Below are 16,824 nucleotides of genomic sequence, written 5' to 3' on the forward strand. Positions count from 1 at the left end.
TAGTAAGACACAACTTTCCCTTAACAAAATCATGCTGACTATTCCTGATTAAGCCATGCCTTTCTCAGTGACAATTTATCCTGGCAATCAGAATTGATTCCAATAATTTGTCCATTACCAAAGCCAGACTGACAAGCCTATAATTATCTGGTCTATCCCTTGCTCCCTTTTTAAATAATGATGCTATGTTCGCCGACCTCCAATCCTCTGGTACCTTGCCTCTATCTAGTGAGGATTGGAAAATGATCCTTAAAGCATTCATTTTTTCTTCTCTGACTTCCTTTTACAGCCTGGGATACATTCCATCCAGCCCGAATGATTTATCCACCTTCAAGGATGTCAATCTCTTCAGTAATTCCTCTCTCATTAAGCTTATTGTATTTTAAGCTTATTGTATCTAAAATTTCACATCCCTTCTCCCTAACTGGAATGTTTGCATTATCCCTGTCTCTACTGTCTTCACGGTAGAAGATAATAAAAAATTTCCAAAAACTACAGTTAATGCAGAGGAACGTGGTGCAATAACTAGCACTAGGGAGACGGTATTGAATAAATTGATGGGATTAAGGGCAGATAAGTCTCCGGGACCTAATGGCCTGCACCCTCAGGTATTAAGGGAGCTGGCAGCGGAGATAGTGGATGCATTGGTGAATGAATGAAAATGAAAATCGCTTATTGTCACAAGTAGGCTTCAAATGAAGTTACTGTGAAAAGTCCCTAGTCATCACATTCCGGCGCCTGTTAGGGGAGGCTGTTACGGATATTTCAGAATATTTCAGAATACCCTGGATTCTGAAAGGGTCCCAGTGGATTAGAAACATCATAATGTGACGCCCCTATCCAAAAAGGGAAAAGGGCAAAAAGTAGGAAACTATAGACTGGTTAGCTTGACCTCTGTGGTGGGGAAGTTGCTGGAATAAATCATCAAGGAGGAGATGACTGAACATTTGCAAAGACAAAGCTCAATCTAACATTTTCAGCATGGATTTATGAGGGGTAAGTCATGCTTGACAAATTTGCTTGAGTTCATTGAGGATGTAACCAGCAAGGTGGATAATGGGGAACCTGTGGATGTGGTATATCTAGATTTCGAGAAGAAGTTTGATAAGGTGCCACATAAAAGACTGATCCAGAAGGTGAGATTGCAGGGGTAGAGTGCTAGATTGAATTGAGGATTGGCTGATTGACAGAAAGCAGAGGGCCAAGATAAATGGGTCTTTCTCTGGCTAGCGAATTGTAACTAGTGGGGTACCGCAGGGGTCATTCCTCAGAACTCAACTATTTACAATTTATACAAATGATCTGCAAGCAGGGACAGAGTGTAACATAGCAAAATTTGCGGATGATACTAAAATAGGTGGGAAAGCAGCCAGTGAAGAGGAGATAAAGATTTTACAGAGGGATATAGATAGGTTAGGAGATTGGGCCACAATTTGGCAAATGGAGTTTAATGTAGATATGTGTGAGGTTATCCATTTTGACAGAAAAATAGAAAGGCAAATTATTATCTAAATGGAAAACAGATTCAAGATGCATTTGGGCAGAGGGATCTGGGTGTCGCTACAGTCGCAGAAAGCTGGTATGCAGGTACAGCATGTAATTAAAAAGGTAAATGGAATGTTTACGTTTATTGCAAAAGGACTGGAGTATAAAAGTAGAGAAGTGTTGTTGCAATTGTATAGCGTTTTGGTGAGACCACGGGCAAAATTCTCCTACCCGCCCCGCCACATTTCTGCGCCGACCGGCCGGCGGGAGTCTCCGTAACACCGGCCGGTCAATGGGGTTTCCCATTGTGGGGCACCCCCACGCCGTCGGGAAACCCCCGAGCGCCGGCAGAACGGAGACTCCCGCCGGCGGAGAATGACGCCCCACATCTGGAATATTGGGCGTCATTCTCCGACCCCCCGCCGGGTCGGAGAATGGCCGTTGGCCGCCGTGAATCCCGCCCCCGCCCCCGCCGAAGTCTCCGGTACCGGGGATTGGGCGGGGGCGGGAATCGGGCCGCGCCGGTTGGCGGGAACCCCGCTGGATTCTCCGGCCCGGATGGGCCGAAGTCCCGCCCAGGAATTGCCTGTCCCGCCGACGTAAATCAAACCTGGTATTTACCGGCGGGACCAGGCGGCGTGGGCGGGCTCCGGGGTCCTGGGGGGGGGGCACGGGGTGATCTGACCCCGGGGGGTGCCCCCACGGTGGCCTGGCCCGCGATCGGGGCCCACCGATCCGCAGGCGGGCCTGTGCCGTGGGGGCACTCTTTCCCTTCTGCCTCCGCTACGGCCTCCACCATGGCGGAGGCGGAAGAGACTCTCCCCACTGCGCATTCGCGGGAAACTGACAGCGGCCGCTGACGCTCCCGCGCATGCGCCGCATTTCCGCGCCAGCTGGCGGGGCAACAAACGCCATTTCCGCCAGCTGGCGGGGCGGAAATCCCTCCGGCGTCGGCCTAGCCCCTCAATGTTGGGGCTAGGCCGCCAAAGATGCGGAGCATTCCACACCTTTGGGCCGGCGCGATGCCCGTCTGATTGGCGCCGTCTTTGGCATCCCGCCGTTGGGGGAGAATTTCGCCCATTGTGTCCAGTTTTGATCTCCTTATTTGAGGAAGGATGTGATGGCATTGGAGGCAGTTCAGAGGAGGGTCACTAGATTGATTCTGGGGATGAAAGGGTTGATGTATGAGGAGAGATTAAACAGTTTGGGCTTGTACTCACTGGAGTTTAGAAGGATGAGAGGGGATCTGATCAAGGTGTATAAAATAATAAATGGGATTGATAAAGTAAACGTAGCCCAAATGTTCCCCCTTGTGGGGGAATATATAATGAGGGGTCACGGATATAGGTTGAGAGGTAGTAGATTTAGAGCTGAGATGAGGAGGAACCACTTCTCGCAGAGGGTGATGAATTTATGGAACTCGCTGCCCCATAGTGCAGTGGAATCACAGTCATTCAATGTTTTCAAGAAAGAGATAGATATATTTTTGTTAGAAAGCAGGTAAAAGGGATATGGGCAACACGTGGAGACTAGATTTGAGACTTGGAAGAATAATAGAATTTGCTGTGCAGAAGGAGGCCATTCAGCCCATCGAGTATGCACCAGCCCTTGGAGAGAGCACCCTACTTAAGCCTATGCCTTTACCCTTTCCCCATAACCAAGTAACCCCACCTAACCTTTTGCACATGAAGGGGCAATTTAGCAAGGCCACCTAACCTGCACATCTTTGGATTGTGGGAGGAAATCGGAGCACCCGGAGGAAACCCACGCAGACACGGGGAGAAAGTGCAAACTCCACACAGACTGTCACCCGAGGAGGGAATTGAACCCGGGTCCCTGGAGCTGTGAGGCAACAGTGCTAACCACTGTACCACCGTGCCGCCGATAAGAGATCAGCCATGATCCGATTAATGGCGAAGCAGGTTTGAATGGATGAATTGCCTACTTCTGCTCCTAATTCCTATGTTCCTATGTTCTATTCCTCTTCTTAATGAAGATAGAGACAAAATACTCATTGAGAACCCTGCCCCATCTTCTGATTCAACCCATAAGTTACCATATACATCTCTGATAGGCCCTACCCTTTCCTTAGTTATTCTCTTGCTCTTTCCTGGTAAAACATCTTTGGATTTTCTATGACTTTACCTGCCAATAATTTTTCTTATCCTCTCATTGCTTTACTAAGTTCCTTTTTTACTTCACCCTTGTTTTTTCCAAAGTTCTCTCGGCTTTTTACAGTAAGTTTTAAATGACTATCATAAGCTTTCGTTTTTGCTTTATATTACCCTATCTGTTTCTGGATAACCAGGGGGCTCTTGGTTTGACAGTAGCACTAGGGACGAGTCTACACTGTGCTCATAGAATCTCGCTTTTGAATGCCTCCCACTGATTTGACACTGTTTGACACCCTTCTCGAAGCTGTAACCAGTCTACTTTCGCCACTTCACCGTTCAGCGTTGTAAAAATTGTCGTCCCCTATCTCAGAACATTTACTCTAATTCTATCTTTGCCCTTTTCCATAATGACATTAAATCCAACTGTTTTACGGTCACTATCACCAAAATTGGCCTCCTCTGCTACTTCATTTATTTGCCCAGCTTAATTTCCAAATACTAAAAATCTAGAACTGTGCCCCCTCTCATTTGACTTGTTGCATGCATGCATGTATTCTTGAATGCAATTGAAGAATTTTGTGCCCTTCACAATGTTCATATCTTAACTCATATTAGGATAGTTGAAATTTCCAACTATTGGTGCCATATTATTTTTGTATTCAGAATATTTCCCACGTATTTGCTCTACTAACTCTTCGACTATTTGGGGGTCTATGGTGCAGTTCTAGCAGTGTGGCTGCCCCTTTTTAATTCTAAGATCAATCCATTTGACCTCATTTGATGTTTTATTTAGTACATCACCACTCCTCACAACTGTAATTAATTATTTAACCAATAATGCTAAACCCATACCTTTTTTATCTGCCAGTCTCTATCCTGCCTGACAATTCTATGTCCAGGAATGTTGAACTGCAATTTTTTGCCCCTCTTTAAGCCAAGTTTCCGTTATTGCAATGCAATCACGCTGCCATGTGCCTATCTGTGTGCTCAGCCCATCGGCTTTATTTACTATACACCTTGCATTTACATATACACCTTTTAACATGGCCAATTTCCTGTGCTGTACACCTTTTAGCCTGTGCCTTTTCTGTCTTTCCGAGTCATTCATTAATTTCCCATCCCCTGTTCACTGCTCTGATTTCCCCTCAGGTTCCTACCCCCTGCCAACCTAGTTTACCCTGCAAGAATATTCATCCCAGTCTTATTCAGGTGTTGACCGTCTGACTTGTACAAGCCCCACCTGCCCCAGGACTGGTCCCATGCCTCTGAAATCTGATGCCCTCCTCCTCCACCAACTTTCTAGCCACATGTTCAATCACTCAATTCTCCTATTTCTATGCTCACGAGCACTATGGGGGACTGGCAGTAAACCTGAGATTACTGCTTCAGAGGTTTTGCTTTTCAATCTCCTTCCTAGCTCTTTGAAATCAGCTTTCAGGACCTCATCGAATTTCCTACCCAAGTGATTGATATCAGCGTGGACCATGACTTCTCCCAGAAGAATGCCCTGAAATTCCATGCATTTATTTCTTTAACACCTCTATAATTCAATACAGCAACAACTCAACTCAGGAAAGATGCGCTAGGTACAGGAGAGACTTATTAATGGACATTAAAGTTGCCTCCATCCTAGGAGAGTCATCATTTATGGTAATTCTAAAACCATTATTACAAATTAAAGACATGTATATTCTAACAACAGAATTCAGTCTAGAAGTATGTGATATATTACATCCAGTTTTCCTGTAAGGATTAAATGTAGTAGTAATTTAGATCATCACCATTTTCAAATATTATTATACTCTCTATTTTTCATGCTGTGTTGTATATTTTCATGTTGCATCCTTTATGCATTATTCAGTCCACTGTATGTCAACCAGATGAAGAGAACAAAAATGTGTAATGTAATGTCACAGAAATGTTTTTGTCTTTGAACAGGTGAATACATAGTGATGACAGTATATTTTCACTTAAAAAGGAAGATGGGATACTTTATGATTCAGACTTATATTCCTTGCATTATGACAGTAATTCTCTCACAAGTGTCTTTTTGGATTAACAAGGAGTCTGTTCCAGCTAGAACAGTATTCGGTATGCCTTAATTTACAACACCTTCTCACTGTATTCATTGTACACTGTACAGTCTTTTTATTACCATCACCATTTATCCATTTCAGATGAATACTCCATACAAATAGTCTATATTTTACTGACAAAGAAAACTAGGCTATTATTTCACTCAGACCATCATGACTGTAGTTTTGTCTCAGGTCGTGTTCTGGATAAGTAAATGATCTGTCCCTGTTCGTACTGTGGTGCGTATGAAAATCTTTACTGTCCATTTGTACATCATTGTGTGTGTGTGTGTGCATGTGGTGTCTTAGCTGAAGCAGTGGCTCAGTTACCTCATGTTGTATTATATTTTTGCCATTTTTGTTAGTTTATGTCAATGTTTGTGTGTAGTTTTTTAAAAAAAGCAAACTTAAAGAATAAGTGTTAATGTTTTACTTTTTTCTGATTCAGTGTACTTTCCATGTACTATTTGCCTCCTTTGACCTTTTCTAGAGATGCTGTGAAACTCTAAAAAAAAAAATTAAGTTGGGGGAGATGTGAAACTGAATTAAGTATTTGCCCAATTCTGGGACTTGGGTTTGAAAGCAGTCCAGAACGGTGCTGTTGCAGACAGTGACAGTCCTGAACGCATTAAGTTTGGACAGTCATACTCTAATTTCTAGTGGGCAAAGCACCATGTCACAAGGTGGGGAATAATTTGGCAATCTGATCAAATGTTTTAGGTCTGTGACCTTTTATCAACGATTAGAAGTAAACACACTTGGTGCACATCAAGGAATAGCTTACTCCCATGTCTTCTCGTTCAGATATAACATCTATCATGTCTGATTATGTCATATGGGATAAAAGAAAATCAAGTAAAACAAAGTATTGGCCATCTAATCTGTTGCTTTGTTATCAATGCCAAATGCCAACAATTAACTTTTCTTTTTAAATCGCTGAAGGTATCACTACTGTTTTAACCATGACTACACTAAGCATCAGCGCACGCCACTCACTACCAAAAGTGTCCTATGCGACTGCTATGGATTGGTTCATAGCTGTGTGTTTCGCTTTTGTCTTTTCTGCACTCATCGAATTTGCAGCTGTAAACTACTTCACAAATCTTCAGGCTCAAAAAGCCCGAAGGAAAGCAGCACGAACAGCAACGTTATCAACAGTGACGGAAGTGCCTGAATCGGAAGAGATTGTCTCGGTAAGTGAGTTCTCGTCTATTCATGTGAAAAGGCGAAGCCCTGATTTTTCAAAACATAAGAGTGTCCAATTCTTCTTTTCCAATTCAGGGGTAATTTAGTGTTACCAATCCACCTAATCTACACATCTTTGGGTTGTGGGGTGAAACCCACACAAACACAGGGGGAATGTGCAAACTCTACACGGACAGTGACCCGGGGCCGGGATCGAATTCGGTTCCTCAGCGCCATGAGACAGCAGTGCTAACCACTGCACCACCATGCCACCCAGGCAAAGTCCTGACAACAGATCATTTGTAAATTGCCCATTTAATCTTTACCTTATCCACCATGATAAAAATGTAATTGATTTTGTTTCTGGAAGATATTTTTATATCATCCAACTTTATACTTAATATCATTTGAAACACAACTTAAAATTAGCCACAGCATAAATGTTACTCCACTGTGTCCATAAACAAAATTAAAACGAGTCATATATAGTTGTCATAGAAGCTCTGTGCTTTCAACTGTAGATTGTTTCTTCGTGCCCTTATAGTAATTGTATCACCACAGCATCTCTGCAATGTGGCCATCACTATTAATGACAGTGTTTGATCGCTAGCTATCTTCAGCACTGATAGCTGCCATTTCTCCACAAAAGTAGATCTTAAAAGTAAATAAAATTAGCCAATGATAAAGTTTTCCCAGCACCCAAACAGATTTAGAACTATTTTGTTTTTAGTATTGCACAATTGCGGTGATTGCATTTTACACTCTGAAACAACACCAGCATTAGAGAAATGAAAATGTTGTTTGGACGAAGAATAATATGAAGAGTGCCAGGCGTTTGCTAGGATTGATTTGATATTTTAGCAACCAAAAGAAGTATTGGCCGTGAATTTCATTAAGACCTGAAAGTGGGCGAGGGAATCGTGATGTAGAATTAATCTGCACTAATTGGTTCCGATGATGTAGCATGCAAACTTTATGCTGCCTGCTCATTTAAATGATTGAAGGTTGCATGCAAGGATTTCATTCTTCTGCTCATAGTAGTCCTCTGTGAAGTTGCAGTGTGAAACTGCCCTCACTCATACTGTAGGATCCTCAATCAATCTTGAAGATAGAGTTAACAACCAATCAAATTTCAAATATTTTGAAAGTTAACATCAAACTTGAAATAACCACCGTCTATTACTTTTTAACTCTCAGGTTAATAACCAAACATTGTTACTTTATAATATTTTGTGAATCTCTGCAATGGCTGCGGTAATTTAAGTGTCAGGAGTAATGTTCAAAGTACAAAGGATAATGGAGTACCTCATATTTAATTGCCAAATGTTGATTACAGAAGACTCTAACGTACTGTTTTGTTCCCCATTCTTCGGTAAATCCAACCAGTTTGACAAAACATATTTATTTGTCTATCATGGGGAGGCGGTGGCATAGTGGTATTATCGTTGGACTAGTAATCTAGAGACCCAGGATAATAATCTGGGGAATCCCACCATGGCAGGTGATGGAATCTAACAAAAATATCTGGAACTACAAGTCTAATGATGACCGTGAAACCATTGACGTAAAAACCCATCTGGTTCACTGATGTCCTTCAGAGATAATAATCCGCCATCCTTACCTGGTCTTGCCTACATGTGACCCCAGACCCACAGCAAAGTGGTTCACTCTTAAATGGCCTAGCAAGCTACTCAATTGTATTCAACCGCTACAGAAAGGCAAAAAAGGAATGAAACTGGACGGACCACCCTGCATCGAACCAGGCACTGGAAACGACAACGGCAAACCCAGCCCTGCCGACCCAGCAAAGCCCTCTTCACTAACATCTGGGGGCTTGTGCCAAAGTTGGGAGAGCTGTCTCGCAGATTAGTTAAGCAATAACCTGACATAGTCATACTCACAGAATCATGCCGAACAGACAATGTCACTATCACCACTATCACCATTTCTGGGTATGTCCTGTCTCACCGGCAGGACAGACCCAGCAGAGGTGGCGGCACAGTGGGAATCCTCAACATCAACTCTGGGCCCATGAAGTCAAACATGGGCAACAAAACCTCCTGCTGATTACCACTTACCAGCCACCGGTATGAATCAGTACTCCTCCATGTTGAACATCACTTGGAGGAAGCACTGAAGGTGGCAAGGGCGCAGAATATGCTCTGGGTGACGGACTTCAATGTCCAGCACCAAGAGTGGCTCGGTAGTACCACCACAGGCTGAGCTGGCCAGGTCCTAAAGGATATAGTTGCTAGACTGGGATTGCAGCAGGTGGTGAGGGACTCAACAAGAAGGAAAAACGTACTTGACTTAATTTTCACCAATCTGCCTGCCATGACAGTATCGCTAAAAGTGACCACCACACAGTCCATGTGGAGACAAAGTCCCGTCTTCAACATTGAGGATACCCTCCATTGTGTTGTGTGGCACTACCACTGTGCTAAATGGGATAGACTTCGAACAGATCTCGCAACTCAAGGCTGGGCATCCAGGAGAAGCTGTGGGCCATCAGCAGCAGCAGAATTGTATTCAACCACAATCTGCAACCTCACGGCCTGACATATCTCCCACTCCACCATTACCACCAAGCCAGGGATCAATCCTCTTTCAATGAAGAGTGCAGGGAAGCATGCCAGGAGCAACACCAGGTATACCGGAAAATGAGGCATCAACCTGGTGAAGGACTACTTGTGTGCCAAATAGCAAATCAGCAAGTAATAGACAGAGCTAAGTGATTCCACAACAAACACATCAGATCATAGATATCATAGAATTTACAGTACAGAAGGAGGCTATTCGGCCCATCTGGTCTGCACCGGCTCTTGGAAAGAGCACCCTAGTTAAGCCCACATCTCTACCCTATCCCTGTAACCCAGTAACCCCATCTAACCTAAGGGCAATTTAACATGGCCAATCCACCTAACCTGCACATCTTTGGACTGTGGGAGGAAACCGGAGCATCCGGAGGAAACCCACACAGACACGGGGAGAACGTGCGGACTCCGCACAGACAGTGACCCAAGACGGGAATCGAACCTGGGACCAGGTTAGATCTAAGTTCTGTAGTCCTTCCACACCCAGCCATGAATGGTGGTGGACAATTAAACAACTCACTGGAGGAGCAGGCTCCACAAATATCCCAATCCTCAATGATGGATGAGCCCAGCTTATATGTGCAAAAGACGAAACTGAGGCATTCGCAACAGCCTTCAGCCAGAAGTGCTGAGTGGATGATCCATCTCGGTCTCCTCCAGAGGTCCCCAGCATCACATGTCAGTCTGCAGTCGATACGATTCACTCCACATGATATCAAGAAACGACTGAAGACACTGGATACTGCAAAGGCTATGGGGCCCTGACAATATCCCGACAATAATACTGAAGACTTGTGTTCCAGAACTGGCTGGACCCCTAGCCAAGATGTTCCAGTACAGCTACAACACTGGCATCTACCCGGGTATGTGGAAAATTGCCCAGGTGTGTCCTGTACACAAGAAACAGGACAAATCCAACCCAACCAATTACCACCCTATCAGTCTATTCTCCATCAGCAGCAAAGTGATGGAAGGGGTCATCAGCAGTGCTATCAGGCAGCACTTAATCAGCAATAACCTGCTCACGGACGCTCAGTTTGGGTTCCATCATGATCACTCCGCTGCTGACTTCATTACAGCCTTGGTTCAAACATGGACAAAAGAGCTGAATCAGAGGTGAGGTGAGAGTGACTACCCTTGACATCAAGGCAGCATGTGACCGAGTATTGACCTAGCTAAATTGGAGTCAATGGAAATCAGGGGGAAAACTCTCTGCAGGTTGAAGTCTACCTGGCACAAAGGAAAATGGTTGTGGTGGTTGGAGGTCAATTATCTCAACTCCAGGACATCACTGCAAGAGTTCCTCAGGGTTGTGTCCTAGGCCAAACCATCATCAGCTGCTTCATCAATGACCTCCCTTCTATCATAAGGTCAGAAGTGGGATGTTTGTGGATGACTGCACAATGCTCAGCACCATTCACGCCTCGTGAGATAATGAAGTAGTCCATGTCCATATGCAGCAAGACCTGGACAATGTCCAGGTTTGGACTGACAAGTAGCAAGTTACATTCATGCCACACAAGTGCCAGACAATGACCATCTCCTATAAGAGAGGATCTAACCACTGCCCCATGAAATTCAATGGCATTACCGTCGCTGATTCCTCCACAATCAACATCCTGGGGGTTACCATTGATCAGAAACTGAACTGGACTAGCCACATTAATACTGTGCAATGGAATACTCTCCACTTGCCTGGATGAGTGCAGCTCCAACGACACTCAAGAAGCTCAACACCATCCAGGACAAAGCAGCCCGCTTGAATGTTTCCCCATCCACAAACATTCAAACACTCCACCACCGACGAACAGTGGCAGCTGTGTTTACCGTCTATTAGATCCAGTGCAGTAACTCACCAAGATTCCTTGGATAACACCTACCAATCCCACAAACAGTACCATCTAGAAGGACAAGAACATCTAATACCTGGGAACCCATCCACGTGGAGGTTCCCCTTGAAGTCACTCACCACCCTGACTTGGAAATATATCGCCGTTCCTTCACTGACGCTGGGGCAACATCCTGAAACTCCCTCCCTATTAGCACAGTGGGTGTACCTACACCTCAAGGACTGCAGTGGTTCAAGAAGGCAACTCACCACCACCTTCTGAAGGACAACTAGGGATGAGCAATAAATGCTGGCCTAACCGTGACCTCCACATTCTGTAAAATGAATTAAAAAACATGTTAATTTGTATGAGATTTTGTGGCTGAAATAAAATTTGCCAATGCTTGTTTGCATAAATATGGGGTGGGATTCTCTCAGCCCACGCCGGGCCAGAGAATTGCCGGGCAGGGCGCGAATCGCGCGCTGCCGCCCCAACACTGGTCTGCCTATTCTCAGGTGAGTGGAGAATCGGCGCCATTGGCGTCGGCGCGACGCCGGTCGGGGACCGCTCTACCTGGCCCCCCCTGGCGATTCTCCGCTCAGGATGGACTGAGTAGCCGCAAAAAAAATCCAAGTCCCACCGGCGCCGTCCACGTGTGGTCTTACCCGGCGGGACTTCGGCGTGCATCCTTTCAGGGACGGCCTGGTTGGGGGGCGTGGGGGGGGGAGGGGGGTCCGACCCCGGGGGCGCTGTGGCCTGGCCCGCGATCGGGGCCTACCGATCGGCGGGCCGGCCTCTCGGGCTGGAGGCCTCTTTTGCTCCGCGCCCGTCCCTGTAGCCCTACACCATGTTGCATCGGGGCCGGCGTGGAGACGGAAGCCACTGCGGATGCGCGCAATCGCGCCAGTCGCAGTGCATATGCGTGCATTCATACCGGTCGCAGCGCACATGCGCTGACCTGCGGCGCCGATTTGAGGCTGGTATCGGCACCTGGAGCGGCGTGGGTCGCTCCAGTGCCGTGCTGGCCTCCTGTACGGGTCAGAATCGCTGCTCCTGGGGGCCTGTTGAAGCCGTCGTGAAACGCGACGACGTTTACGACGGCGTCAACACTTGGCCTCAGGATCAGAGAATCCCGCCAATGGTGCTAGTCTCAAACTATTCATGATAAAATGCTTTTGATCAACTTCATTCATTTAGCTGTTTTGTTACCAGAAACCTCAAAGAGGTTTATAATTTCTCGAGGGTGTTTGGTTGGGAGGTTTTTTGGCGGGATCTAGGGAGTTAGACAGTGGAGGGGCAGCAGAGACTGAGATTTTCCATGAGAAAACCAGGACAGTCTCCCACATAGGAAAGTTGAACTACCACTATTTGCAATATCTTAAATCTTCAGTAAGAAGTCTTACAACACCAGGTTACAACACCAGACCTCTTACTGTGCTGACCCCAGTCCAACGCCGGCATCTCCACATCATGGCTTAAGTCTTCAGAGGAGTTTTCATTGAGTGTGGCCACAGCCCTACCATCTCCACATAAATGTAAGTTTAGAAAATAAAAAAATTTAAAAATACATTAAAACTTACCTTTGAGAATCTCCGAGTAGATGCTTTATTCTTCTCAACAACCAGTTGCTCAGTCCTGTTCTCTAATCCATTTTCTCGTCAGGATCAAATCCTATCGGCAGCTATTGTTCTCCAGTAGTTATGGTTGATATATAAAGGGCAGCATGGTGGTGCAGTGGGTTAGCCCTGCTGCCTCACGGCGCCGAGGTCCCAGGTTCGATCCCGGCTCTGGGTCACTGTCCGTGTGGAGTTTGCACATTCTCCCTGTGTTTGCGTGGGTTTCGCCCCCATAACTTTAAAATGTGGATTGGCCACACTAAATTGCCCCTTAATTGGAAAAAATGAATTGGGTACTCAAAATATATATTTTTTAAATTATTGATGTATAAGTGCTAAAAGTAAGTATTGGCATTTCATTCAATTCTGAGGCTCAGTAAAATTAAGCTTGACCTAAGAATCTGTGGCTGTTCATCTCCAGGCAGAATCAAAGTCTGATCCAGTTTTGTGAGCCAAAGTACAAACCAAGACAAATTGCAATTTAGCTGACCTATTTTGATGTAAACTGTAATCTCCAATGCAGAAATGTATTAATGCCCATGCAAAGGTCCAGTTTTAGGCTGCTAAATTTTACTGGATGATGCCAAATACTATTTATTTAATCTGGTGGATAATCCACAGGTTTTGCTCAGAACTGTTTAGACAATTTCCATCCTTAAAACCTTAAATTAGATTACAGCGAAGTCCAGTTAGCAAAGAAACGCAACCTTTTTAACCTTATTTCCAACTTATATTTCTGAAACTGTAATTATCTTTTGGACTTTTTACTCATTTCAATCAGATTCTAAAGGACCTCGGCCCAAAATTGATATGACTGGTTTGTGGGCATCGGAAAACGTGAGGGTCAATGAGCCAGGGCCTGATTGAGGCCGTGCAGGCAATACGCAGAAGTTTATTTTATTACTCATGTCTCACTAAATACACTACAGATTGGCTGCATGCTCAGCAATGGGTCCAGCTTCATGCAAGACGGGCATAAGTTAAACCTTCACTGCTTAAATCCAGCCGACACCTCTTGAAGTGGTGCTTCCTAAACTTTTTGTTCCCATTTTGACGCCGGGAAATTGGCATGATCACAGAGTGAGAGCAATGGACATGATGGTGGGTGGGGTGTGCCAGCTGCGTGAATCATAGAATCCCTACAATGCAGAAGGAGATTAGTTGGCCTAGAGTCTGCACCGATCCTCTGATGGAGCACAGAACCTAGGTGCTCGCCCCCACCCTATCACCTAAAGTTTTTTTTGGACATTAAGTGGCAATTTAGCTTGGCCACTCCAGCTAACCTGCATATCTTTGGACCATGGGAGGAAACTGGAGGAAACCCACGCAGACACGGGGAGAACGTGCAGACGCCACACAGGCAGGTCGGAAGTGAACCCGGAACTCTGGTGCTGTGAGGCAGTAGTGCTAACCACTGAGAGAACAGGGTTAGGGGAGTGGGCATTTGTGAGAGCTGGGGGGAGAGCCAGAGTTGTGAGAAATGAGGTGGGGTGAAATGTGGGGAGTTGGTCAAATTGTGAGAGCTGGTCGATGGTTGAACTGGGGGTGTCGGGTGGGGATGAGCTTTGGGGGGTAGAACTACGGTGGTAGTGCTGTGAAAGCTGGACAATGGGTGAGTTGTAGGGGAGGGAGGTAGAGCTGCGAGAGTGGGGGTTGGAGTAAAGCTGAGAGAGCTGTGGGGAGGATGATACAGCTATAGTGGGGTAGGGCTGCGAGAGGGGTAGGTAGAGCTGTAGTGTGAAGGGTTAGAGCTGTGGGATGGGGTTGGGCTTTGGAGGGGGGTGTAGAGCTGTGAGACCGGGGGTTGGGATAGAGCTATGAAATATAATAATAATAATTGCTTATTATCACAAGTAGGCTTCAATGAAGTTACTGTGAAAAGCCCCTAGTCGCCACATTCCGGCACCTGTTCGGGGAGGCTGGTATGGGAATTGAACCCATCACAAGCCAGCTGTTTAGCCCACTGTGCTAAACCAGCCCCTAGGGGTGTGAGAGCAGTGATGAGGGCTAACACACCTCTATAGGTGTGAGAGCAGTGATGAGGGAGGGGGGTGGTAGAGCTGTGAGAGGTGTGACCTAGAGATGTGAAAGTGAAGAGCTGTGAGGGGATAAAGCTGAGAGACCGGGTGGAGGGGGTGGTGTGAGGGGTGTAGAGCTGACAGCTGTGGAGGCAGTGAAGTTGTGAGAATGAAGGTATAGAGTTGTGGGGGGACACCACGGTGACCGTGGGGGGTTGAGTGTGGGGGCACGTGGAGGGGAATGGGGGGATCGCCTGTGTTGTGTTATGCTTCTTCATGTAGCATAAGCTGCTTCCTTGATGTATACTCTGACAAAGGAAGGTTCAGACTTGGAGATAGCTTTAACACATTTATTGAACAGTTAACAATTCTCCCAGAGTTCGACTCTCCTGCTAATCTTACTATAGTAACTCAATCTAACTAACCAGTCTGCTCCAATCCATGCGGTGGGTGTGATGCTCTGATCTGCCCCTGTCTCTCTGAGTGTCACCTACGGAAAGAGAAAGAGCATGTGTGCCCTGTCCTTTTATATGGGTTGCCCCCTTGTGGTAGTGTCACCTCTGGGTGTGTCTTGACTGCCCTTTGGTCGTGTCCTATCTTACTGACCTATTGGTTGAATGTCTGTGTGTCATGATGTCTCTGGTGCTCCCTCTAGTGTTTATTTAGTCTTAGTGTATTTACATTAACCCCTTGTGTATTTACAGTGATGCATATCACCACAGCCTGTAGGCTGTGAAAGTGCGGGGCAGAGCTGTTCGCGAGCAGGGTAGTGGGGGTGAAGTTGGAGAGCAGACAGGTGTGTTTTATTTTCCCTACCGTTTTGCAGGTCTGTTGGATGTAGCAATTGGGCCTCGGAGCTCATTTACTTAGGCCATGCCCATCGATCCTCAATAAGAAAAAAAATTGCCACGATTATGTCATCAGGCCTTGGAGCAAATGCCAGAACTGAACCAGCAGATTAAACATTCCATAGACGCTATTGCTACCTTGGAGGAGAGTGCCGGGAAGGTGCATTCAGGCTGCAGCAAGTGTTGGAATCTGATTTTTACAGGGAAGAAAGAGGAGCTGCGGGGCAGCAGGCCAGAGAGAGGTCTCCAACTTCTCCAGTGCAACACTGGAGTCCAAGAACTGAAAAGGACGAAAGCCATCATATTTCCACAAAGGGCCAAAGATCTCTCCAGGCATACCCTGCAAACAGCTTGGGTTCAGGTAGCCGAAGAGGCCAATTTAATTTGCCTGGCTCTGAGAATCTGGCTGCAATGTCAGAAACAGTTCAATGAGTTCAGTTGAGTGGTCCTACCCACCACACCACTAACCTCACGCTCATTGCACCGCACCACTATCATCCCCTAATTAATGACCTCCAGCAGTCAGGACACATGCCTGACATTCATCTGCTCCATCGCACCTTCACAGATGTACCACTGCTGTAAGTCTCACATCCATATCTTGCAGGTTCCACACATTTCCAGCTATTCAACTGTGGTGATGTGCATCAATGTAAATACATGTAGACTAGCTAGACACTAGAGGGAGCACTAGAAACATCACACACTCAACCAACAGATCAAGTAGATAGGACACAACCAATAGACATTCACGATACACAAGGAGGTGACACGACCACAGGGGGCATTACACCAATCCATATATAAAGGACACCACACACATGATCTGCCTCTTTCCAGTGGAGACAGTCAGTGAGTACAGACACAGTGTTGATTCAATATTACACCCACCATGTGGATTGCAGTAGCTGGTTAGTCAGTCTGGGTAGCTATAGTAGGATTAACAGTAGTAGGCACACCACTCACGCACATTGCAATTCACTGGCACTTTTTAATCTCTCTTGCAGGTTAAAGTAGCAAAAGGTAGAAGAGAACCATGAAGAATAGGCACATCTCCTGA

The 16,824-nt window shown here is 45.9% G+C and overlaps 1 protein-coding gene across 4 annotated transcripts in view; it reads left to right on the forward strand.

The window, feature by feature from the left end:
* Positions 1-16,824, forward strand: part of LOC140427060 (gamma-aminobutyric acid receptor subunit alpha-6-like) — a 131,929-nt gene that overhangs the window by 24,404 nt on the left and 90,701 nt on the right. For 2 of the 4 annotated variants that reach the window (XM_072512525.1, XM_072512523.1), the window contains exons 7-8: positions 5,538-5,690; positions 6,758-6,867. In XM_072512525.1, the coding sequence (XP_072368626.1) occupies positions 5,538-5,690; positions 6,758-6,867 (263 nt within the window). Of the gene's footprint in view, positions 1-5,537; positions 5,691-6,616; positions 6,868-16,824 lie in introns of all 4 variants that reach the window. The other 2 variants (XM_072512524.1, XM_072512522.1) reach the window with 1 other exon arrangement.

This window comes from Scyliorhinus torazame, chromosome 7, assembly GCF_047496885.1.
Source record: "Scyliorhinus torazame isolate Kashiwa2021f chromosome 7, sScyTor2.1, whole genome shotgun sequence".
Classification (NCBI taxonomy): domain Eukaryota; kingdom Metazoa; phylum Chordata; class Chondrichthyes; order Carcharhiniformes; family Scyliorhinidae; genus Scyliorhinus; species Scyliorhinus torazame.